Source organism: Electrophorus electricus, chromosome 16 (assembly GCF_013358815.1).
Source record: "Electrophorus electricus isolate fEleEle1 chromosome 16, fEleEle1.pri, whole genome shotgun sequence".
Lineage (NCBI taxonomy): Eukaryota > Metazoa > Chordata > Actinopteri > Gymnotiformes > Gymnotidae > Electrophorus > Electrophorus electricus.
Window position 1 is genome coordinate 6,440,700 of NC_049550.1, and position 24,169 is coordinate 6,464,868.

At 39.2% G+C, this 24,169-nt stretch overlaps 2 protein-coding genes across 8 annotated transcripts; both read right to left on the reverse strand.

Annotated features, from left to right (window-relative positions):
* Positions 1-82: 82 nt before the first annotated feature.
* Positions 83-14,897, reverse strand: LOC113582634 (SON DNA and RNA binding protein). Of its 7 annotated transcripts, none has more exons than XM_027018512.2 (13): positions 14,792-14,897; positions 12,690-12,781; positions 12,425-12,593; positions 10,425-12,076; positions 8,670-9,073; positions 8,385-8,519; positions 7,780-7,989; positions 7,573-7,683; positions 7,220-7,336; positions 3,806-3,953; positions 3,641-3,706; positions 2,276-2,391; positions 83-1,017 (listed from the first exon to the last, which is right to left on the reverse strand). In XM_027018512.2, exons 1-13 carry the CDS (start codon positions 14,872-14,874, stop codon positions 859-861), a joined length of 3,462 nt encoding a protein of 1,153 aa, XP_026874313.2. In that variant the 5' UTR covers positions 14,875-14,897; the 3' UTR covers positions 83-858. The 7 variants fall into 7 exon arrangements, 6 of the variants coding, with proteins under 6 accessions (XP_026874313.2, XP_026874312.2, XP_026874318.2 ...); XM_027018511.2 differs by having other exon boundaries at positions 12,678-12,781; XR_003411175.2 differs by lacking the exons at positions 83-1,017; positions 2,276-2,391; positions 3,641-3,706 and adding an exon at positions 4,561-4,648 and having other exon boundaries at positions 3,872-3,953; positions 12,678-12,781.
* Positions 14,898-17,273: 2,376 nt separating this feature from the next.
* Positions 17,274-18,713, reverse strand: wu:fa56d06 (uncharacterized protein LOC795664 homolog; the record flags this gene model as incomplete). The annotated part of the gene is made up of 5 exons (XM_035535098.1): positions 17,274-17,293; positions 17,410-17,535; positions 17,635-17,847; positions 18,375-18,500; positions 18,536-18,713. Coding segments are annotated over 5 exons (663 nt in total), but the record flags the coding sequence as incomplete, so codon positions are not given.
* Positions 18,714-24,169: the final 5,456 nt, after the last annotated feature.

Sequence of the window (24,169 nt, forward strand, 5' to 3'; positions counted from 1 at the left end):
CTTTGTGTTTACAAACTTCCAACCTAAATGATTCCCTTATATTAAAGGACATTAAAGAATATTACATTAAAGGAGTCACAGCCACTGTTGAGTCATCCATTTATTTCAACTTTACCAAATAAAAAACTTCAACCTAAACCATGCTTTCATCAAAATAAAATGTTTTAATGGTAAGGGTGAGAATGGTCCAAATAACATTATATACATACGAACCCTACAATACATGAACAATTGTTGCATTAGGGGGGAAAAAAACAAACAAACAAAAAAAAAAAAAATCATTCATTCAAATGAAGCTTTAAGAAAGCGTGCATAAAACTTACAATAGTAAAAAGTAATTGGGGTCAAAGCAGCATCAACACGAGAAACTTAAAAACTACGACTGCAGTACAGCATATGAAACTATAAAAAGGAACACGTGGACTATGCAAAAGCAGGACTTCTGTCAGCTAGATACTCAAGCCTCACTAGAAGGCGAGTCTGTTACCTCTCCTTCATGACTTTTTGGCTAAAGTTACTTGGAGAGCTTTTCTCTGTGAAATAATGCCCATCGCAAATATTAATTTTCAAGCACATTCACTTTTACAAGTATGTCTGGAGGGGCATACATTTGTTTCATTAGGTTAAAGGTCATGACTTACTATGGCTACAGAAACAAGTAACAAGAAAACCAAAATCAGAATAAAGTACTAGAAATTAAACAAAATGCATTCTCAATCTGGAAATTACGTATCCGGTATGTATGTGTTTTATCTACAAAGTCAAAGAAGAAATTATTTAGGCTGGGGTGCAGTGTCTATTTTCACCACGATGAAATGCGCTGCTGCTGTTTGTTTGTGTGTGTGTGTGTGTGTTGGATCAGGTGCTGGTTGCTGCTGTAAACACAGGTCCTGTGTGGACACCGTCTCCCGCTACCTCTCCCATGGCTTGCAGAGCTACAGTAGCTGCCATTGCTTTGGCATGCTTTTTATTGGGGCTGGCTGTCTGGGGCTGGTAATCACATCCATTTACCACCACCTATCAGCAGACAAAGAGAAGGAATGAACGCATCAGCCATGATGGGATCACTAGGAGTAACTTTGACTTGGAAGGTCATTAATGTCCAAAACATAACTGAACAAACGTCTGTAGTCGAAGTGCTCAATGTTCAAAAGAAATGCATTACTCCTGGTTTGATAATTTATTGAACTCTGGGAACCTCTCCATGTGCATGATGAAAGCTTGAGGGAGACTCCATATAGTAACCTATAGTCCTAGGAATGACACCAGCCAGTAGCCATGTTTACATGCAGCCTGATAAGCTGTTAATTAAGCCATTAGCTCAATGGAAATTGACTACTCCAATTGAGGCCCAATTCCCCACCTCATTCAATTGGATAGAAATAGTTTTTGGTTTACATTAACTACATTAATGTAAGAAGTCCACATGAAGTTTGTTTTCCTGAGTCTGCTATAATTTTAAAGTAATTAAAAAAAAAAAAAAAGGTACCAAACACAGGGAACAAACTGCTGCTCATCTCGCTTTGACTGGACTCACAGGCTGCTTATTATGGTAATGTGTAAACTACGTGGTGCCCTATGTATAATGTTGGACATGACTACTTGCAGTGCATGCAAGTGGAGATTTATCAGACTGCTGAATGGAGTGTGGATAAAAAGGTCAGTCTTAATCTATAAATGAAATATATTAAAGTGGATTGACAAATCTTAGCATCTAAACATAAGACTTTTTAAATGCATTTCAGTGTATATCGCTAAAGTATACTGGATTTAATTATTTTATAATTCATAAATTAATGTCAAATTGGTTTGTACTGGCCTAGCTCTAGTTAGCTAGCTAATATGCAGCTTGCCTGTTATGCGTATATTATAAACCGGACAGTCGGACTGGTTAAAAATTGTGATTAATTCTCAATATTCTTATGTTGTTGATTTCATTAACAAAAATAATTATGATAGGATTAGCATCCTCAGTAATGTATTCTAAGGAATATGGTGGTGTGATTATTCTGAAATTGAATCAAAACAACTGATAGTAAACGTGAAGTTTGTGAATTAAAACTGAATTGAACCGGGAAACAAACGATGATATCCAGTCCTATTAAACAGGTGTTTTAGTGAACACAACTATAAACCATATAGAATAGAACTATACACATATGGGTGACCTGAAATAAGTAAATCAAAACAAATCATCATCTTTTTAATTAAACTGTTCATTTGACAAATTTCCTTCCTAAGAAATGTCATATGCAACACACATACTCGTGCTAACCTTAAAGAGAAAATTCTTCCGGTGGTCAGGGCCACTGTGAAGCACCATGACAAACTCTGGCTGGGGCCACTTCTTCTTATTACACAGCTCCATCAGAGCTGAGACTGGGTGCTTCCCTGGAATCCATGGCAAGCACAGACCAGACAGTTAGTGAATAAATACATTTTTAACACTCGTCATAAAAAACCCTACCTCTATATACACGCACTGGCCACATAAGTGTACAGTTACAGGCCAACTCATTCGCTGGCATGAACTATTAATCAGCTTGCGTGTACCCCATTCATCACTGGTCAGGATCTGTCCAGATAATATTTTATAGCCAGTTAATATTTGGGCTGTGGATCATTCACAACACAGCATTAACACCAACATAGTAACGGCATGGTGTGGATCTGGTATGTGTTAGGTATTGGGGCGGGAGTCCGTGCATCTGGGGAGGGTGTTTCATGCTGGGCTGAAAGTGATCTGTCAGCCAAAAATATCCAACCATAGCCATGTGGTCAGAAACGTGCATGGTAACGAATGGTGTATAGACTAACTGTAAATTCAAAAGTTGTGTGACTAGTATGTGTACTTACAGTTTGAATAAACCTAGGCTAAAGACATTCAAAACACAAAATATTCCTGTGTTCAGGTCAGTTAGTGTATGGACTTTATTTTCTTAAGAGGTAGTTTCAAAATTATATCTACAAGAGAGATATATGTCAGGTTTAGTTTACTATATCAGATTTTCCATGGGGCAAATGTTTACATATACCAAGTAAGATTAAATGCTTGTTGTAGTGTAATTAACAACTTCAGTCAAACAAGTCAAGTTACTGGTGAAAAATTTACTTTCTACTTGGTGTCACTGTCAACTGTGGAAGGAATGCTCAGGATCACTGTCCAGCTGGAAAACATCATTTTGACCAGTGTTCTAGCTGATACCATGGTGTTGCTAGACAACACTCCTTCACAATGCCATCTATTTTTTGAAGTGCACCAGTCCCTTTTTTTTTTTTTTTTTTTAGCAACCAACCACCACAAAATGATCTGCCTCTTGATATTTGTCACAGTTGAGAGGGTGGTGGTTGGATTAAAAACCTCACCATTTTTTGTTTATAAACAATACTGTTTATTATGCTGCTCTTCTAAGAGCTTCTGTCCTACCATCTTTTCAGGCCCATCGCAGTGTTGGTCTTTCTTAATGTTGGCTGAAGATGCATACAATTGTTTGTACAGGTGCTCGTGGTACCTTCAGTTTGGTCATTTCTCCTAAGGAAGAGCTGGACTTGTGGAGGTCCACAATTACTTTCTGAGGTGAGACTGCACGGAGTCTGGATGTCTTTAGCCTAAATAGAGACATAAATACACCCCACCCACCTAGAAGGTCCTTCATCACCACTAGGTTGCCAGATTTCTGGGTCTTCTCCCCCTCAGCTACCAGTCCTGCATGGGCAAACCATGCAAACAAAAACACATGAGTTCCTGCATGTGGACATCAGCATGCTAGACCAAATGTGCAAACGTGTGCTTTGATGGCCTCACCCTTGCGGTCGGTTTTGAAGTCGATCACGATGGGCTCCACGGTGCCTTCTCTGTGCTTGCCGAGACCTTCTCCCACACGCCAGCCCATCTTCCTCATCAGCAGCTCCCCCATACCCCCAGAGACGGGTGCGGCGCGGAGGAACTGGTCCTGAATGGAGCAGGGGACAGATATGGAATGAGAGAGAGAGAGAGAGAGAGAGAGAGAGAGAGAGAGAGAGAGAGGAGAGAGAAGGCAGACAGGCAGAGGAAAACAGTAAGAGACTGCACAGAAATGCTGAGGCTGACAACAGAAGCAGGCTAAAACATGTCTACGTATAGAGACAATGCAAACAGGTATATCTATGGGACAAACTAAGGACTTCTGGATCCTTGACTTTACCCAAAGAGATAAGGAAAAAAATCTCAATTTCAAAAAACTTACAGCAGGATTGTGAAGCATCTGATAAAATAATTAACCCCAAGGCCCTTAATTATTTTAAGTAAAAATAATAACAAACTAGCATACACATCACATGTAAAAGCATAGTCCAAGGGACTAAATGAGACAATAATTCAAAATTTTATAAAAAAATCAGATAAATATTTAAAATGGTAGCATCTTCCTTGACAGGGCCATCCATACCACCCTTGACAAGGGGTCAATACCCTCACAGTTCTGTTGAAACACGCACAAAAGACATGGCAAAAATGTTTTCATCAGGGCGAACACAGAATCCAACATGAATAGAAGTAAGGGTGCTGTATGACGTACGTACCTAGGGCCACACCATCGGCCGAGCATCTGACGTGAACAGAAGGGGCCTGACAGTGCCCATGGCAACAAGGCTGCTACAAGGACTGACCCTGCAACAAGTTTCCATACAGAGGGGTGAGAGTTCACAGGTCAGACTGTGAACCCCCACCCCTCGTCCGTTCGTGCCACCCCCCCACCCCAGCTCTCCCATTTCTGTCAGGAGGGAAAAACAACTTAATGTTTTGGAACCCTGTTCCCCGTAAATTAATGCTGATAGCTACTGAAACCCAAATCTATAAATAAATAACTAGATTCTGTGCTCAGTTGGTGTTCATATGATCTTTTACTCAAAAAAATGTATTACTCAAAAACTGTAGAATTGCAGGTAAGTTTAATAAACTTTTCACTAATTTGCATAGTGGTCACCTTTTAAAAACACTTGAGCGCTTTGGATTAAGGTGTGAACGACTGCTGCACACTTCTTATAATAGGCAGGCATATGCAGATCTGTTTGAGAATGTGTCTGTTGCAGCAGCTCAAGACTCCGGTCTGCGGGTGTGGGGATAACTAAGCCTAGCTGACCCCGTCAGCAGCACACCACTGATCAAACCGGCTGTGTGCCCTCTCAGTGCGTAGGCATATAGCACGGCAGAAGGCATGGCGTTTCTCTGCTGTTTATTTAGCTCAGAAGAACTCTATAAAAAAACATGGGATCATCAAGCCTGAATATCAGGATTGCATTACACAAATAGTCAGAATCCAAAGCCTTCAAACGATACATCCTTTTTTTTTAAAATAAGAACCACCAGATATAGCAAGGTCAGGTGTGTTACTGCTTCTGGCATAATCCACATATCAATATAAATGCACTTGGATTTATTAAACAAAAGTGATTTTGGTTGGAATAAAATAACTTTTAATAAAACTAGAAAAGGCAGTATTGCCTTTCTTCAACACAGATTTCTTATGTTTATTTTTTTACTCACTTTTGGCTTGCTCACTGGGGGCTTGGACTCGGGACATTTGTAAAGCTGCTTTGTGACAACATCTGTTGTAAAAAGCACTCTTATAAATTTGACTTGACTTTTTACCCATTTTTAGTGTCCAGTCTCATTTGGAGAGGAGGGTGCCAGGTGACTTACTTCAAGTGATCTTCCTTCCTTCCTTCCTCTTTCAAAGAAGACTGTCTAAGCAGACTATAATCAACCCCTGAGATGTGGTGCCCCTCCTGCAATAGACCTGCTACAACAGAATTTACCCCCCCCCCCCAAAAAAAAAACAAAAAAAAAAAAAAAAAACAAAACAAACCCCCCCCATACATCTGAATGTCTTTGCTGAAAAGGTGCACCCACTCCACAGAAGAAATCCAATCTAAATAGCCAATTCAACGGTTATTCTTAGTTTCCTTCAGAAGCAGCTGTGTTCTGGTTTAGGCACAATAGTTCATATGCTCAGGCTACTTGCTTGTGACATGGGTTTTCTCCAAACTGCATTTATTTTAATTTGCATTATAATTGTTACAGAGTAATGCACTGTGATTGCAAAACATGACACTTTTCTTAATAATAATGCCAAGCAAACTCTGAAACATACCAGTTCTTTAGGCAACTAAAGTGAGACTTATGGTGAGCAATATAATAATGCTGATTACAAATAGTGCCTTAAAGCTAACAGTACATGCCTCTGCTATTTTTTTTTTTTGTTTTTTTTGGTTTCACATTAGTTAGAAACTTACTGTGACTCTCTGAGTATGTTTGCCTTTTGTAATTGCGTTTATCTTGTGAATTTATTTAGTTTAGAACATGTCAGAGTTCATAGTTTTTATTATCCTTATTACAAACAAGAACAAAGCAAATTTTTTTCTGCGATGTTGGCTTAGGGTCCCTGCTAAACAGGGGGCATGACTACCATCCGGATGCTAAGGGAGTGTCAACCTTTAATTCTGCGGGATTTATGTTTTTATTGGCCATTTTTATGAATGTCATTTTAAAGTACTTTCATGTGTTTCATGCATTAACTTGATTTCATGTATTAACTGTGCTACAATATTTTGCCAAGCTATAACTGGTCTCTGAAAGAGAGAGGGATTCCTAACCCAAATCTGCATTTTAAATTGACAAACTGCAAACAAGTGATTCCATCTGTTTGCTCTGTGACGCTGGCCTGATTCCTGTAAATATATACTGAAAGTAAAAAAGTTCCAGCCTCCCCTCACTTTGTTTCCTTGGTTACTAAGACGTCACCCAATCAAAATGCCAGCAAGGAACAACAAAAGCTGAGCCTTAAGAAAATGTCTAAGATGATCTTAATAAGCAGTTGTTTGATGTGGGTACAGCAAATTGGCAAAGACAAAACAGATGGCAATATTTACGGATTTTTGGTAAGCTGCATGAATTGTGGGAAGTCATTTCATTCTACATGTTGCCTCACATTATATGTAGGCTTGTACATGTTAATGTATTATTGGGGGTGGGAGCCCAACTGAAGCTGCCAATAGGAGTAAGGAGCAAAATAATTATTTTGATACAAAGATGACTGTATACCTTTAATAAAAAGCTTATTACACATTATCTCTGTGTCTATCCTGTGCCAGATGCATTTAAACAAAGCACACAAAATGTCAACCACAGTGTTGAACCAGTGTAAGTGTTGAACATTTACATACAAGGTCATAGCTTTACCTTCTTGATCCAAGCCTGTGGACCACTGTTGGACAGCTCTTCAGAGGAGAGCACTTGAGCACCTGTGGAACCAGTGAAGAGGCCTGGGATAGTGTTGGACTGGGCCCAAGCGTCCACCTATTAAACACATCAGGTTCAATTGATCATTCTGTGTACTTTATGTAAAAACTTTGCTTAGAAAAGCTACCTCCTTGTTAACATTTGTGGTTCAAATCTGAATTGTAGTATTGGCATACTACTTTTGGACTTCAAAAGAAAGGCTCATTTAAACGAGCTAAATCCAACCCTTACATAACTCATGATTTGTTAGCAATGCCCCAAATTATCATCATCAGCACGAATGTCTTTCGCACCTGCTCCTGGGCACGATTAAGCATGCACATGGCACTGATGTCGAAGGGGTTCTCTGCCAGCCTTTTCTGTGCCGCTGCCCTCTCACTCACTGCCAGCGTGATGTCCACCGGCTGAGGACGCAGAAGAACACAGGTTAAAGGTCATGCAGAACTTGCTGCGACTTTCAAAGTGTACCATGGGGCGAGGCTAGTGCGGTGAGAGCCAACCTGTGCTGGTGCCTCGGGAAAGACACTGTCGTTGTCCTTGCTCTGGTCCTCGGTCCCAGAGGACCCCACCTTGTCCATCTTTTTGTCCACAGGCACCCACTCCCCATATGCTCCTTCTCCCTCCTTCTTGCGGTGCTGGGAACCTGAAGACACTGGGAACTCCTTGGCGAAGGCGGCCTCTGACCTCACTGCCGGCTTCGCCGAGGGGTTCTGAAGGAGGGGGAGGGACATGGCGGCACAGGAGGGGGGGAGGGGGAGGGGGTTACTGTAAAATTAGGGAAAGACAGAAATGTATTCAATTTCATGAATGGTTGAAGAGCAAATGTTTGCAAAGCACAAATTTAACATCAACCTGGCTTAAACAGAGGTCAAAAATAATTAAAGAAACACAGAGAAAGTATGAAAGAGTCCATCTTCAACCATTCATGAAATTGAGTACACTTCTATTTCTCAAACTCAAACACTACACAAAATGGTTCAGTTAAGCAGTCTATAAATAACTGCATCTGACGTCCCAGAAATTAAATATTCATCAATATTCATCCACAAAGACACACTGAGAGAGAGAGAGAGGGAGAGAGGCACTGCTTGAGTGAGATGCCTACACTGAGACTGAAGGTGATGCCCTTGTTCTCCTTAAGGGCAACCCCTCCAAAAGGTTTCTCGTCTTCCTCATCATCCGACATATACGGCTTTGCAATGGCCATCTCCTCCTTGCTCTCTGCAATCTTCTTGCATTTCTGAAGATGACAGATGTACATATTTTAAGATTATACTTCCAAAAAATATGCAACCCATTATCATTTGATGAAAGGAAATGATGGGGGGGGGGGGGGAATAAAAACAAAAAACAAAAACAAAAACATCGCTACAGGTCACTCAACACTTACTTCTGTTAGCTCTTTGATACTGTAGCTGTTGGCCTGCTTCGTCACTTTCCTTTTAGCTTCCTCAATGGTGGCCATGTTTGGTGCGGCTGAAGGCGGAGGCTTATTGGTGATTGTGGGCAAGGGGGGCAGCTGTGGCATGGTTGCAAGAGCCCCCATGTTGGACAGGGCGGCGGTCATGGTGGCAGCCGTCATGCTAGCCATAGCGGCGTTCATGGTCATGTTGGCCATCCCTGGCACACCCATAACAGGCAGGGGCAGGGGCAGGGACAAAGGTGTGGGATTCGGGGCTGGCAATGGCAGCTGAAGAATGGCTTTGGGCCTAAGGCTCTCTGGAACAGGCATCCCAGCTTTAGCACACATGGCTGCAGCATTAGCCTTGGCTATTTCGAGCAACTGGTCTTTATCTGTAAGGAGGATGGAGTGAGGTCAAACATAGGCCAAGCAATTACATGGCTAACGGCTTTAAAAGACCTTTGAATCCATTATGCTGTTCATGATACTTCATGGTCAAGTTTTCAAAACCTCAAAACCTCTTTTAGCGACAGTACACAGTGTTTCATGGTAGCATATTGCCAGTGTTTGTGTATCAACAGAATTAAAATTGCTTTTAAATGTAATATATTATGCATTATTCACAATTAAAATGCTGTAATGTACATTAGAGTACTAATTTTATGCCTAGTAAAACTTTGTTACTTTGTTTTGCTTATAAAACACCATCATCCAAAGCATAGAAGGACCATACATCACAATTCTATCAATCATGTTAATGGTGCTACTTTAGCAACATATCCCCTAATGTTGAGATAAGACAAACATCTCAGCAGTTTTGTTATCTGATTCCTTTGCCAGTACGGGCAGGTTTTTCTTTGCAGTGCCATGGAGCACCTCTCTGAGCATAGCACATGTATTTTGAAAAAAAAAGCAAAAAAAAGCCTATAAAACAAATGGCAGACAAACTGCATTGTCATTAGTGTGCATGAACTCCTTAGAAACCTAAAAACATGACATGCATAAATAACAGAGCTTCTGAAAGTGTTTCTTGACATGGTGAATATTAATCAAATTGTAAAAGTAATGTTTTTTTTTGCTACGAGTGTAATATTTTATAATGTGATTCCATGTGTTAACTTTTCTGATCCCCAAGTTGAAAAGGTACAATACTTAATATCGACAAAGTAGAGAAAATCCATTACATTTTAAAATGTTTTGATAATACACTAGAAAACATGCACATTTCTCAAAATGTCTAATTTGCACCAAAACATAATGGCATTAAAAACTCTTAATCAATAACCAACCAATCACTATTAACAACTAATTAATATCTCATGCTTTCAAAACTATCCAAAATGTATTCAGTCCATTTTATACAGTTCAGTACACCAAGACATATTGGAATTAAACTCTTTAGCTAGATCTGAACCATGTCATAATTAAACCATCACACAGGCAAATCACTTTCCAGGCCATCAACCCATGCATTTCATAAAAGGGGATATAAATTACTTCACTGACTTATGTTTTTATCTGTTTATTCAGAACGCAAAGCCACCTAGTCACGTGTCAGTTGCCAAGAGCCTCCCGAATGACCGGATCAATGGTGTGTATACAACAGTAGGAGTACTACTTTCACACTATGCGTGGCTGATTACACAAATCAAGTTAAAGGGAGAGTGAATATCCTCATTTATAAATGATGTGAGCTTTAAGGTAAAGGGCTTTATGGTTAGGATACGTGATGTAACTTCTTACCAAGGTCAGTAAGGCGTGGAGGTGTCTTGCTGGTGCTACGGCGCGTTCGAGATGTTGATCGTTTCTTCCGCAAGATGACTACAGGTGAATGGCTTGGTTCTCTTTTCCACCTATCCCTCTGACTGAACATTCTGTTCCTGAAACCACCTCTTCTTCGGCGAGAACCAGACCTCGATCTTCTTGACCGAGAGCGAGATCTACGTCTTGATCTTGACCGTCTACTTCTGTCAGAGGCCCTAGACCTCTTCTTTTGGCCTGGTGAACGTGATTTTGACTTCTTATTTTTAGGTGACTTTGAACGTTTAGTCCGTGTTCTAGATTTAGATCTTTTTCTTCGTGCAGGAGACTTCTTGCTGTTCTGGGATGATGATCTGGACCTCTTTCGTTTACAAGATCTAGATCTTGATCTCTTTTTTGAGGCTGATTTTGAGTGCCTTCGATCAGTTGGTGATATGGATTTGGATCTTGACTTGGAATGTTTCTGCTTAATTATCTGGTTGTCTTTCAAATCTATACTGATAGTTTCTTCTTTCTTTTCAGTGTTAACACAATAATCCGCATCTTTACTAGTATCTGCTGAAATGTTCCTCACATCCAAAGGCACCTCAGGTGTAGTGCACTTCACAGAAGGCTTGGTCTCAGTGGGGACAGTAATAGCAGCAGAAGAGGTGTCATTCAAGAAAGGAACAGGTCGCCAAGATCCAATGGGACCCTTAGCTTGGCCATCACTGTTATTGCCATCTTTTGCAATAGTAGCAGAGGAAAGCTCATCGATCCCAGTAATTTGTTGGATTTTATCTCCAGTTTCTCTTCCATTTAGAGGTTGTATTTCAGGGCTACGGTCATTCTTTGTTTCTGCAACAGTATCTTTCTTTTCAGTCTCACTTGCAGGCTGACAATCTTTTTCAAAAAACCTAGATTTTGACTGGGACCTAGATGTGGAATGTCTTGTCCCTATCTGAGACCTAGATCTAGAACGCTTGGAAAGGTGACGAGAGAGAGACCTAGACTTTGATCGAGATCTCCTATTCTTCCTTAAGATTACAACAGATCTTGATCTAGTTCGCTTAGACCTTGACCTGGATCGTGAATGTCTGCCTCTTCTGGCTGAATAAGATCGGGACCGCCTGTTTCGCCTTTGTGACCTTGACCTAGATCTGCTTCTCCGTCTCTGCTGTGGAGACTGTGTTCTGGGACTTTCCCTTGAACGAGATGCTGACTTTGATCTTCGGGATTTTCTGGGTGATCGAGATCCAGATCTCTGTCCTGACTTTCTTTTTCTTGACCTAGAACGTGAACACTGTCTTCTCAAAGTTTTCTCCTGTTGGGATGCTTTAGATTGACTGGAGCTTCTTTTCCTTTCATTGCCTCTTTCAGTTTCGTTGTTCTTGTCAGCAGTGGCTTCAACCTTAGGAACAATATCAGGTAAATCTTGAAGTTTCTCAACATTACTTCCGTCACAAAGTTCAGCTTTTGCCAAAATCTCCCCTGTTGAGGATTTGGTACTACCACTGAAAGGTTTTATTTCATGCTCAGATTCTGATTCAGAGCCAGAGGAGCTCCCAGACCGTGAGCCAGACTTTATTTCTTTCTCTCCTCCTTTGTGCTTTTTCTTTTTCTTTTTCTTCTTCTTCTTCTTCTTTTTCTTTACACTGAAAACATGTAAACTCTAGTCAAATCAACTGCCATTTCCAAATTCAAATATAGTTCAAAACATAGCAAACACTAAAATTCTCTGCAGTAAAGTCAAAATCGAAGAATCCGTGCTGGGTTTCTTGTTTATACAATTATACAGCTCAGTAAACTCTTTAGTTTAAAATTCAAAGTGCATCAGAGAAAAGAAGTAAACTTAACAGAACATGGATCAATGCAAGCATGCATTTGGAAAAAAAAAAAAAATTAAAAGGAAGCAGTTTAAGATGGTTAACTACTTTTTAAGAAGACAAAGAAACCAACATGTAGAAGTAAACCTATCAGAAGAAGCAATGACTGCATCATACCTTTCTTGATTCTCTCCATTTGATTCAGACTCTGAGCTGCTCTCCTTTTCCTCTTTATGTTTCTTCCTCTTCTTTTTGCTTTTGTGTTTTTTGTGCTTTTTTGCTTTCTTGTGTTTAGTAATAATTTCCTCTTTGCTGTTGTCTTGGGAGCTGGCATTTGTGACTTTATCTAAAGGGAGAATAAAAATATGGAGCATTTTAAACCAGAGTTTCTGTATGGTAGAGCTTCCTGAAAAATATAGTGATGGCTTACCTATGGTTATACCTATTGTTTCAGCAGGATGCACCTCCTTGTTTATTCCTATTCCTTGGTCACGGTGTGGCTCCCCATCATTGGAATCTGCCTGGCTTTTATGACTGAAAGAAAAAAAAAGGTTTCTTGGCATGGCACAACCTTTACATAAGTACAGTACTGGCCTCTGCAATTAATAAATTATAATTTACCACAATTGCAATTCATTCCACAGCAGTGATGAATAATCATTTTATAACTGTGGCTGATGGATACCCTAAATATTTGACAATCATTATTCTTCATTACTCTATGATACAGAAACATAATTTAAATACTAAGAAAATTCAGAAACCATCAATATTAAATAACATCAATGTGACTAGTATCAAAATCATCAATGACAAAACAATAAGCCTATATTATGTTGCCTTAATCGAAATTTAAAACTGTGGTTCCTTCTCTTAGTCAAGGTTCAAAGGCATTATAGGTTTTATAGGAGGCAGTTAAACTGCACTATTTCACTGTTACACTTTTTACACAAAGAAATGCTAATTTGCAGTTTTTGTTTGTTTATTTTATTTTAACTTTATATTTTTCTGTGTGTAGCAAAGGCTGAGGGCAGCAACCACATCCAGCTTCGAACCCAGGTCCTTTAGGCAATAAAGCTAAACCTATGACCACCAAACCTCAGTCACTGTGCCTAATCAATGCATGTAATATAGAATTTGAAAATTTTAATTACATTTTCTATATTATATTTAAAAAATATAACAAATCAAGCTTGATTCCCTACTTCGGTATCAAATATGTAATCCAATCTAAAAAGTGGTGTAAATGTACTCTTCTAATAAACAGTCGTGTTTTCAGGTTTTAGATTTTAATAACGTATCCTGCGTTTACAGAAAGTAACAATACAATTTCCTATTGCCCATATATTAATACATACAAACGATTAGTAAAGAAATAGAACAGAACGTCTTGCATTCATACATTTTATATTAAGGTATATTTGACGGATGGTCCTGAATTTAGGAACTTTAAGGGATAGGCATAGTTTCCTAGACAGAGGACTACCCTAAACTTGAATAAAGAGAGACGTTAAAAAAAAACCAACAACAATGATTCCTTTTTCTAATCCATGTCAAGGAAACTGGCTCTCAACTGGCTACTGTGTAAACTAACAAAAAGATAGCTAAAGAATAAGATAACACAACAGCCGTTCTTTTTTTAACAGTTTGCATCAAATCCAACAATTTCAGTACATCCAGCGTTAGCACCTGTAAACCTAAAAAAGTATGCAATAAATAGTTTAACGTCTCAGTGGTGTCTCTCTCTTAACGAGCTAGTCCATTAAACATCAGCTAGCTACCCAGCATGCTGCTCCTGGCTAGATAGCCAGGATACCTAACCAAGCTGGCTAGCTAGCTCAGAATATAACATACCTCAGTCGTTAAAAACGGGGTATAAGCAAGCAACCATTAACCAAATGCCTGAACACTTTAGTTTTGGTGGGGCTTCATGTTAGTTAGCTAGCACTATCTTAGCTAGATAGATAACCTAGTTAACTAGCTTAGCTAATGTCAGTCAGACTTTCAAGCTGTTTTGCTCTGATGTGACTAGTTAGCTAAAATAGTTAGCTAGCTAGGGTTGCTTTGTCTTGGTATCACACTGCTTGCAGTTGATGCGGTTAATTTACATCCTGTTATCCAGTGCCGTTAAGTTAGGTATTTTACGCTAGCTAGCTAGCTAGCTAGCTGAGGTGAACCACCAGACCAAACTCAGCCGCAGAGCATTTCTCAATTACGCAAGATATTATTAAGCATCCGAATAGACAGCTAGCAAGCTACAACTACTCTATTGAGACACGTCTACACATCAGTATTGTTTAAAATGCGCAAAGCAGCACGTTCCTAATGCAGTTTTGCCTTTTGCGCCTACAAAGTTGTCCAGCAAGCTAGTTAGCTAACTAGCCATGTTCGCTATTAATCTTACCGGCTATTTTAGCTAGCCTAGCTCATTTGAAAGCAACCGGCCACCCAGCCATAGTACCATTAGTAATGTTAAACTAAAGACGACGATAAGCAAGCTAACCACATAGATTACGAACATGTAAAAGTAGATTTGAAAAATACCTATTATCTTGGCTTTCGTCCTCGATTTCTTTTATTTTATTCATTACAAAATCTCTGAAAATCTGTTCGATGTTGGTCGCCATCACATTCAGTGTAGCTAAGACGACCGCCTAATGTCCCACAATCCCTTTAGCAACAACATTTGGGTCAGAGGTGCATTCGCAGACAGGCTTTATTCGGCACAGATTTGTTTATTTTGCAATTCATCATAAATCAATACATATCCCAAGTATTTCTCCTTTGTGGAAAAAAAATCATGTTTTTATAATCTCCGTTCATAATCTCACTAACTCGTATGTAAGCATCCTATGTATGATATATAGCTAACTTTGCTATGCGTGTATTTCGTTTGTTAATTAGTCTATTAAAGACTGTATTTTGTTCTATTTACATAAATTACGCCTCATAATAATTTACATTACATTTACCCCAATTGGCTGTATGCCGGTTGTAGAAGTAATAATTTTTAACAATTTAAATTGCTTACGTTTTTATACCGTTTTATACATTTATTTTACAGGTTACTATAAATAAGGTTTCTCTGGTTGTCTGAGGTGAAACATACAAATACACATTATGATGTGCTCAATATTGCTTTATTACAGTCATGGATCATGGTTTCATATAAGACAACATGACCAAGATCACCCATCTTTATAATTAGGCAAACAACTTCATTTATTGAATACAGCTGCAAGCATAACCCTCTTACACAAAAGTCCATCCAAAGGCATTTTACTTACAGTTTGATAAGAAAACACAATGATATTATTTCATGTGCATCCAATTACATGAAGTTTCTTTGAATCTATTCAGTTGGCTAAATGATTAAGGCATGCTCTGCTTAATAAGAATAACATATTCAGTGTAGACAGAGATGACTGAGATGGATCTTTGTGCTGTTACAAGTGGAAAACCTCTTCAGGTTACTGTCTACTGTTGTCCACCAACTGTCATCTATTGGTGTTTGTGTTTTGTGTATGTGTGACGGAGAGAAAGAAAACATTATTATTATTGTTGTTGTTGCTGTTGTGACATAGCAAAATATGCAAATCATATAAATATATTGTGAAGAAAAATATCTATTGTACTAGCCCAGAGTGGAGTTAAGAAGCTACAATCTAGTCTTTCTCATTCTAGATAGACATTGCCCTTTTATGCGACACAGTGGTAGTTCAAAGTTGAAATTTCAAATTATTGATAACAGGTCACTACACTTATGCAACCTGCAATTCATGTCTATTTATTCTGTAACCTACTTGTTACTTTGTTATATAGTTACCCTGCCATGTACTTGATGACTTCAGTCACTTATTATATATTATAGTGTAGGCATGAAGATCAGAAAGCACCATAGCCGAAATGATCTACACTTTGTTAGAGTGTGAGCTGAGAGTCCATATGTTGTTTGTTTGTTTGGGTTCAGATCACACACAAATGAGCCACACACAAACAGTAAAAGTGTTCAGTAACGGTGGACAGAACACTATGAATCTCACCCATTTTGAACATCCCCACTGTTCATGTCAGTATTGAGACTCAGTTAAGTATACAATAACATGTTATAATTGCTGCCCAGTTAATTTGAGCAGGTTCATGAAGAATAGTGGTTTACCTCTGCTTCACTGAAGGTTTATGCATTTGGGCTGAGATGATAACACTTTCCATGAATAATCATCCCTTGGCAGATTGCAAGTCCCTCACCTTTCAAAAACAGTAATACATTCCTGATAATACTCACTAAATAATTTACAACAAAGCTTTCACATACCATTTCTTTGACACTGTAAATATAGATGTCAAACATTATTTTATAATATAAAATCATAAATATTTAATGTTTTGATAACATTTAATATTAAATTTTACTTTCAAAGAAAGAAAAATGTTCTACAATCTGTGCTGCAAAAAATGGCAAGATGTTTTCATTGTGTCATTATTTTATACTTAGTATGGTTTTAAGTATAGAACCGAACAAAGGATAGTATTATATACATGCTGTGCTGTTTTTACTCACCCCCACTTTTCCTTGTTTCAGCAAGCTTCATGATGTGGTTGCTTATTATATTAGCATGATTATTTTTCATACCATGTCTGAACTCCTTTGGGTGAAAGGGTCCCTCTATTACTGATGAAATAATCACTGGAAAGAATGGTACTAGATTAGATAATATTGAAAATAGCTCTTTTTATAGATATAAATATTTAAGCTCTCTGCTCACCTTCATTATTTTCCAGGGGTTTAGGCTGGTAGAGATGCATGCTTCGAGCTTCTACTGTGGTGAAGATCAAATAAGGTGCCCGTTTAGTTTTACACACACTCACAAAACACAACACACACCTAATGCACACCTTATCCACAATATGTACCCTCATTGTTCTCTACGATGTGGTTATTTTGCAGTTCCTTTGAAATGCCTTGTGACTGGACAGTACTTTGTCCATCCTCAGACACTGCTGAGAAATAAATATAATAACGGTGTTAGCATAGTAAGTGATAACCTGTAATGTAATTACTGTCATGTGAGCAATTTGCCACTTTTCTATTAATTTCCATGCATCTCAATAAGTACATATGCAGGTTGACTGTAGTAGCCATTTGACATAAGCACACTTACCTAGTGCTGCTCTTCTTTGCATCTCAGAGAGTGGCTCAAGTTGCTGCCCAGTCCTGAGGTCTATCAGAGTGACTTGTGAGTCTTGAGTGCCCTGCCGGAACTCATAGTTTGATGGGTAGTTGTAAACTATGGACAGAAAGATCACAGTAGTCCATGGATCATCACACCCATTGTAAGATGAGTGTTATAATGTTGGCACAGGTATTCTTTGGAAGTCTTACTTACAGCCTGAGACTCTCCTGTCCATCTCACTCTTACGTTCCTTCAGCATGCCAGTGTTGAGGTCCATGAGGAAACGTCGAGAGGGTTCTGTGCCCTGTTTCTGGAGCTCAGGTGGAGCTACTTCATGGGTTGTGTCTATAGCAACACTATCAGTGCTCTCCATGTCAATCTGAGCTTTTCTGAGTGTCATCAGGGTGGCAGGACTGTACTCATCCACTGGAGAAATAATCAAATTTAAAAGTACAAGATTAGAATTTTAAAATACAAATTATAAGTTGATACATTCATAATATCAGGGATGCCCTGGCTGTTTGCCCTTCTTGCCACCAGAGGTCCTCGTCTCCTGAGTGCTGACTGTCTCCATGATCACTGATCATATGCAACTGTTCCCAGTTACTCTCATGAACCTCCCTATATAACTTCCACTTGTCCCTGCAGTTGTTGCAAAGGATTGCTAGTGTCTGAGTTCTGAGTTCTGAGTTCTCTCTGGATTTTGACTGTTTATCTGTTCTCTGTTTTGAGATTTTTGCCTTTGCCTCACTTAATACCTATCTCAGTAAACCTGTGTATAGATCCTACTGCTATGTCTGAGTCATTCTGGTCACAACTGTGTTTATTACAACTGTCCATTTCCATCTCCCATCAGCCCCACCCTCCTAAAGAGTTGTGGAATAGATTCCTTTGATAAGTATGAGTTTCTGAAATGGCCTGTTGATGGTGCCTTTTATACTTGGAACACTCACATGGTGCTGTGCTCCTCTGCATCTCCAAGTGATGGGGCAACAGCTGCCCGGTGCTGATGTCCACCAGAGTAGCCTGAGAGTTTTGGGTGCCCTGCCTGAACTCATAGTTGGATGGATAATTATAGACTGTGGAGAAAGGAGGAGATTTAAATCAGTGCAACATCTGGGTAAAAACCACATAGCAAGAGACCCGCCCATGCTCCATGTTGTAGGGCACGTACAGCCTGAGACTCTCCTATCCATCTCACTGCTGTGTTCCTTCAGCATGCCGGTGTCGAGGTCTATGAGAAAGCGTCGAGAGGGTTCTGTGCCTTGCCTGCGCTCTTCAATGGGAGCAGATCTCCAGCTGGGATTGTCCTGAAACTTTGCTTCATTATCAGGAGTAAGAACAACCTCCCATTCTGGTTCATCTATAGAAGAGGAAATACGTAGTTCAGATGAGAACAGAGTGAAGGAGGGAGTCATGTGGACAGAATTAAAGTCAGATTTTCTGCCATGCATTTTTTAAAATTTAAAATATATAAAGCGCTCTCTTTAACACTTATGTCCATTGTACTGGTCTGCTGTACTCTTCAGAGAGACTATTGTTCTGGTCAGCTAGGAATGGTCGAGAGGGTCTTGTCTTGTCTATGGTAGTTAGCATGTTCATACTCACACATGTATTGATCTTGGACCATCTGTGGGACATTAAGTATCCATCCACCATTTTGGAACCGAAGAGGATCATTTTGTAAAGGTCTGGCTTGAAGGCCTATACACACACACATACATAATCTAATATTAGCAAGCATAATGAAAAGCCATAGTATTGGCTAAATTTAAGTCTACATGAGTAGCTTCCATTCAAATATAAGTCAGTCATTTCCAAATAGCAGTGTATGATTTATTGCTTTCCTTTGCAGACTTAACCAATCAGACTTGCTCTGGTCACTGTGGAGCACAAGATGGCAACTGATATCAGGTTGTTTGTAGATAATAGATAATTTATAATATGCTGTGTTGGCATGGGTCAAAGTTCATGATCAAAGTCCTGATCTTGGAAAAAAAAGACACAAAATTATTTAAGATAAAAAAGAAATCAGTATCTACTTCCTCCAGAACAGTCTGGCAAGGTGTGAATATTTTCAGAACTGGATTTACTAAGCCATATATGATGCCTTTTTTTTTTTTTTTTTTTTTTTTTTGCATGTTACCTGTTGAGAGAACAGATGCATTGACCTATAAACAGTCTACTGCTAGGAAAACAAGTTCCTTTGGTTCTCACTTCATTCTAATGATTCTACAAATAAACAGTGGCTAATATTATATTTAACCCCCCCCAGAATCCTTCAGTATTTTGCAGGGACCACATCTGTTCTTAAGGAGCCTCCTCTAAGCTCTATTTTAATACAGAAAAAAAAACATCAAAGACTGTATATACTGTATATACTGTATATATGTGTAATGCCCAAACAACCCATTATGAAAAAGAGCCTATGTTTTCCTTAATTATTTTCACTCAGACAGACAGAGGATGCTTACCAGCCACAGCACAAAAGAGCAACACCTTCCTTAACATGCTGCACAGAACACGAAAGTCAGTTAAAGTCAAATCCAACTGAGTTTGCCCAGTGTAAGACAAAGCTTGCCTTGCCTGTAGTCTCTCCCTTAAGCTTCTCGAGGTCTGTGTACCAGCAGGCCTGTGTGTGTCTTCGAGATACAGGTTGCTTTAAATATTTGCTTGTGTCACTGTAAACCTGAATCTAATGACTCCAAAAGGAGGGCACTAATGAAATGTCATGTCCATAGTCTTAGACTTTGAACCTAATTTCTATACTTTTTATCACAAGAATCATAAATGCTGAACCACTGGTGATACGATTTTTATAAAATGATTGTCAGTCATTAAAAATGATATGATTGAACGTAATGATATGAACTTAATTAAGCTTTACTGATAGTGAAACTTTACCAAAGACTTAAAAACAGAAACAATGAAAAATAGTCAAAAACATGTTAAGGACATTTAAATACTTTTGTTATATTTAAATACTTTTAGTATATACTTTTACATGCACCCAATAATTCTGTCAAAAATACGGTTTGTTGAGTATTACTCTGGAATTGCTAAACCTAGTTCTAGGCTAACAAAACACGTAGCTGCATCATTCTATGTTAATATTAGCCTAAATATGTGACTAGGAAACAGCATATTCCAGAACACTCACATTAATAGCTATATGCCACAAATGAGGCATTTAATTTAGCACACTGTATTTTGTCTGTGAGCTATGCATTTTTTGTTTTTTATTTTTTAACAACCATGTGAAGTTGTTTACTGCTGAGATAAGACTACGGATGAGGCAGTCAAATTATAGCATGCTGGGTTTGGTTGACATTTATCACTAAATCTAAATATTATGTTTTGTATAGTGTGCACAGTAAAGAAATGTGCTCACAAACAAATGGATTTGCATTAGTGTTCAAACACTAAACCTTGCCTTTGGCTATGCTTCTGTCATTTTGAAGAATCTGCCTACACACAGACTCCCTCCACTGGACTACATCAATTTCCTGTATTTTTCTCAATTTCAGACTTATAATAAAAGGCCTCCTCTGGGTTACACTGTGTGGGTGTATGGACTTTTATCACAGAAGCGATTTGTAATAGCCACTGATTCAATCTTTCAGCCTCCGTAATTTTACAACCCATTCCTTAAAAAGCATCCCTATAGACATGTGTTCCACCATGCAACTAAAGTTCCTCTACACTAGAGGGCAGTATTATCAAACAAATTTCCAAAGAAATTGATGCCTTATGAAATAGATGGATGACACTGAATTAACATGCTTCTACTAAGTCCATACATCAAAACTTTCAGTGTCATACTTTATGTCATTCTTTGACAGAGACAAAGAGGTAGTAGAACAAGACAGATATTGTTATAAGAATTAGATTAAAAGTATATATTTAAATATTTCTATATTTCTACATTGCTAAATTGGCTAACATAAAAACAACAGCCTTTTTGTTGTCAATAAAATAAATAAATAAATGAAATAACAACTGTGAGAAGTGAGAAGTGTTTGGAATGTACAGTCTTTGGTGTTGTAATTAGTTACATGTATTTATAGCTAAATATGTATGAACCACAGTTGGCCAACGGAGTGAGAAGGATATTTCTCCATTACTGACTGCATGGCTGATGTGTCATGTTTTCATATTGGTCTTGGTCATAGAGTAAACCAGGAGGTTAATTCATTTCAGTCAGGCTGATATTTGTTCAGATTTTAGCTGTCAAGGAATCATTCTAACACACTTGATTCCACACCTATATTAATTATCTGGGCCTTAACAAGTTAATTGGTTATTTATTTCCATCTATGAACAAAAGGTTTACCAAAATCCATCAGTCAAAAATGCTGTCAATCAGTGAGAGACAGAAATCTCTTTGAAATTCTCTTACACTGAGGAAAAAGACATTTGACTCAATGCTGTTTTACAATTCCCAAATGCCACCAACACCACAGCCCCCAAGCCTCCAAACACAAACCTCTTTCATTTGGCCATTTCTATTACCTCTGTGCACTTGCCCACAAAGTGTCAGGTCTTATAAGTTCATGGGCCAACGGCTGCACCCAGAGCTGGAGGTGAGACTCACAGCCCCCATGCCACCTCAGTCAGTCAACTCGAGACACTGCCCCTGCTCCATCTAGCCTGCAAGGTCCACGTTCACATTGTGTCCTGCATCACGATAATAAAACCTCCAGTTTTCTAGAAGGGTTCCACCATGGGACTTCCCTCTTCCCACCACTACTGCACCGCACACAAACATTCACGCACACAAATGCGCAACACACGCACTCGGCCTCGGTGTTGACTTAGATTTGAGGAAGATGGTGGATTGCTTCGAGGAGGCAGGGAAGTGCCAGTGTGTACTGTAAGAAATGCACCTCGGCTTCTGTGGATCGACTCCCAGGCATCTGCAGTATGGCATGGGAAAGCAGCGAGTAGAAAGTCATGTGACATATCGACCCTGACTGGGTTCTGTTCAAGTCCCACAATGGAATGAGCAGCATGAAAATAACCTCTGTGTGGGAGATGTAGTTTCCTACTTTACTGTGCGTTTCCTGATTCACTGTGAGTCATTACTAGGCACCTGTCAGCCATGCCTAAATGAGGTAATTTTATTTGAAGCAATTTTGCCATACCTCCAAGTGCTGTAATATGTAATATATACCTTTTTATTCACTTTACAAGAGCAACTTGATTTTGCAGCCGAACGCCTGTAGTTCCATACTAAATGAGATATTATCCACATTTTTGTTTGGAATTGGCATTGTTGCCAAAGGAACCACATTTCAATTCACAGCACAAGAGTCCCCCTGCGTGTGAGATCATTTCAGTTTCGTGTCTAGCGGCTTGTCTGCTCGTGTGTTCTTTTTTTTTCTTGTTCTTCCTCATCTCTCTTGGATGGAAATATCTTGGGCTCTAGTGTCACAGAGGAGAAACCATCAAATGAGTAATGAATACAAAACGTGCACTTCCAGACAAGAACAGGCAAGAATGCATGTGGTCTGTCTGCGTGGTTTACCAAGCATTCCTTTGTCACCTGTCAATGTGCCTGAAGGGTCGTGATGGGAGTGACGGGAGTGACTATGTTGGTGTTATCGATGGTATGAGATATTGTCAAACTACTCTATTTCTACCAGAGAAGTTTGAACAGTTGCTCACTTATTTAGTCTTGTTCCCCTTCTCTATTTCTGTGACTTATTGCTTGGGTTATGTTGATGTTTGTGGTTGATTGCTTGTGTTGTGGTTTCTTTGTCACTACTTTTAAATGTGATGGCCAAATGGCATTGTGGAAAGTGTTGTTTGTGTTACCAAAAGTGATGGTGACATAGACAACTAATCACTCATGTCTTCCATCATTCAAAACACACATTAAAATTGAATTATGCAATAGCTACCTCCCTCTACAATCATGCACACACACAAACACACACTCACAGCCACAAATCTACACAAATCACTGGATGGTAATGAGTAATTAGTGGACAGGTTAGAATAATACTCCATGGAAGCCAAGGGATATAATTACATGAGGCGTCGGCCGCCTGAAAACATGGGACCGAGGTGCATAAATAATTGTGCTGGCCATAGCCAAATAATTAGATTTGAAACGCGCTCGAGGTTTGGCCGCCGGCTCCCTGATCTCTGCGAGACTCCCAAGCAGCGGGAGGAGGGGCCCAGAGACTCCAGCCGTACTTCATTATTCGTCACACCCATCATTTACACCACTGCACAGACACTGCGGCCGCCGTTTGTCAGGCACAGAGGCACCTATCGTTTCCCTCTGGCCTTCAAGTCTACCATCTGGTCAGGCATTTGGCAAGACAGCCTTAGCCTCAAAAATGCTGATGGCATGAGCCAGCAAATTTTTTTAATGAGCAGCTGGAGTAATGGGATCTGAAATACGTTAGGATACTGCGACCTATCTACTGTTTGCTGTCTTACCAATAATGAACCTTGCGCTAGAAATGGACTATACTATGTGCGAAATGATGTAGGGGTTGAAGTTTTCTCATTGTCCTTACACACCACAGAAAAACAAGAAAATAAAGAATAAAGAGACCTGTCACAACCACAGCCTATTGAAGTAAAAGAAAAATTAGAACCCATTCATCCATTCAGTAATTAGAAGCCATGTGTTGTTAAGTGCATCAACCAAACATTGTCACCAGGAACATAAAAACTGACCATTGCTCTGAGACCAAAAATGTCTTTCTTAATATGTATTTATGTAAAGCAACAA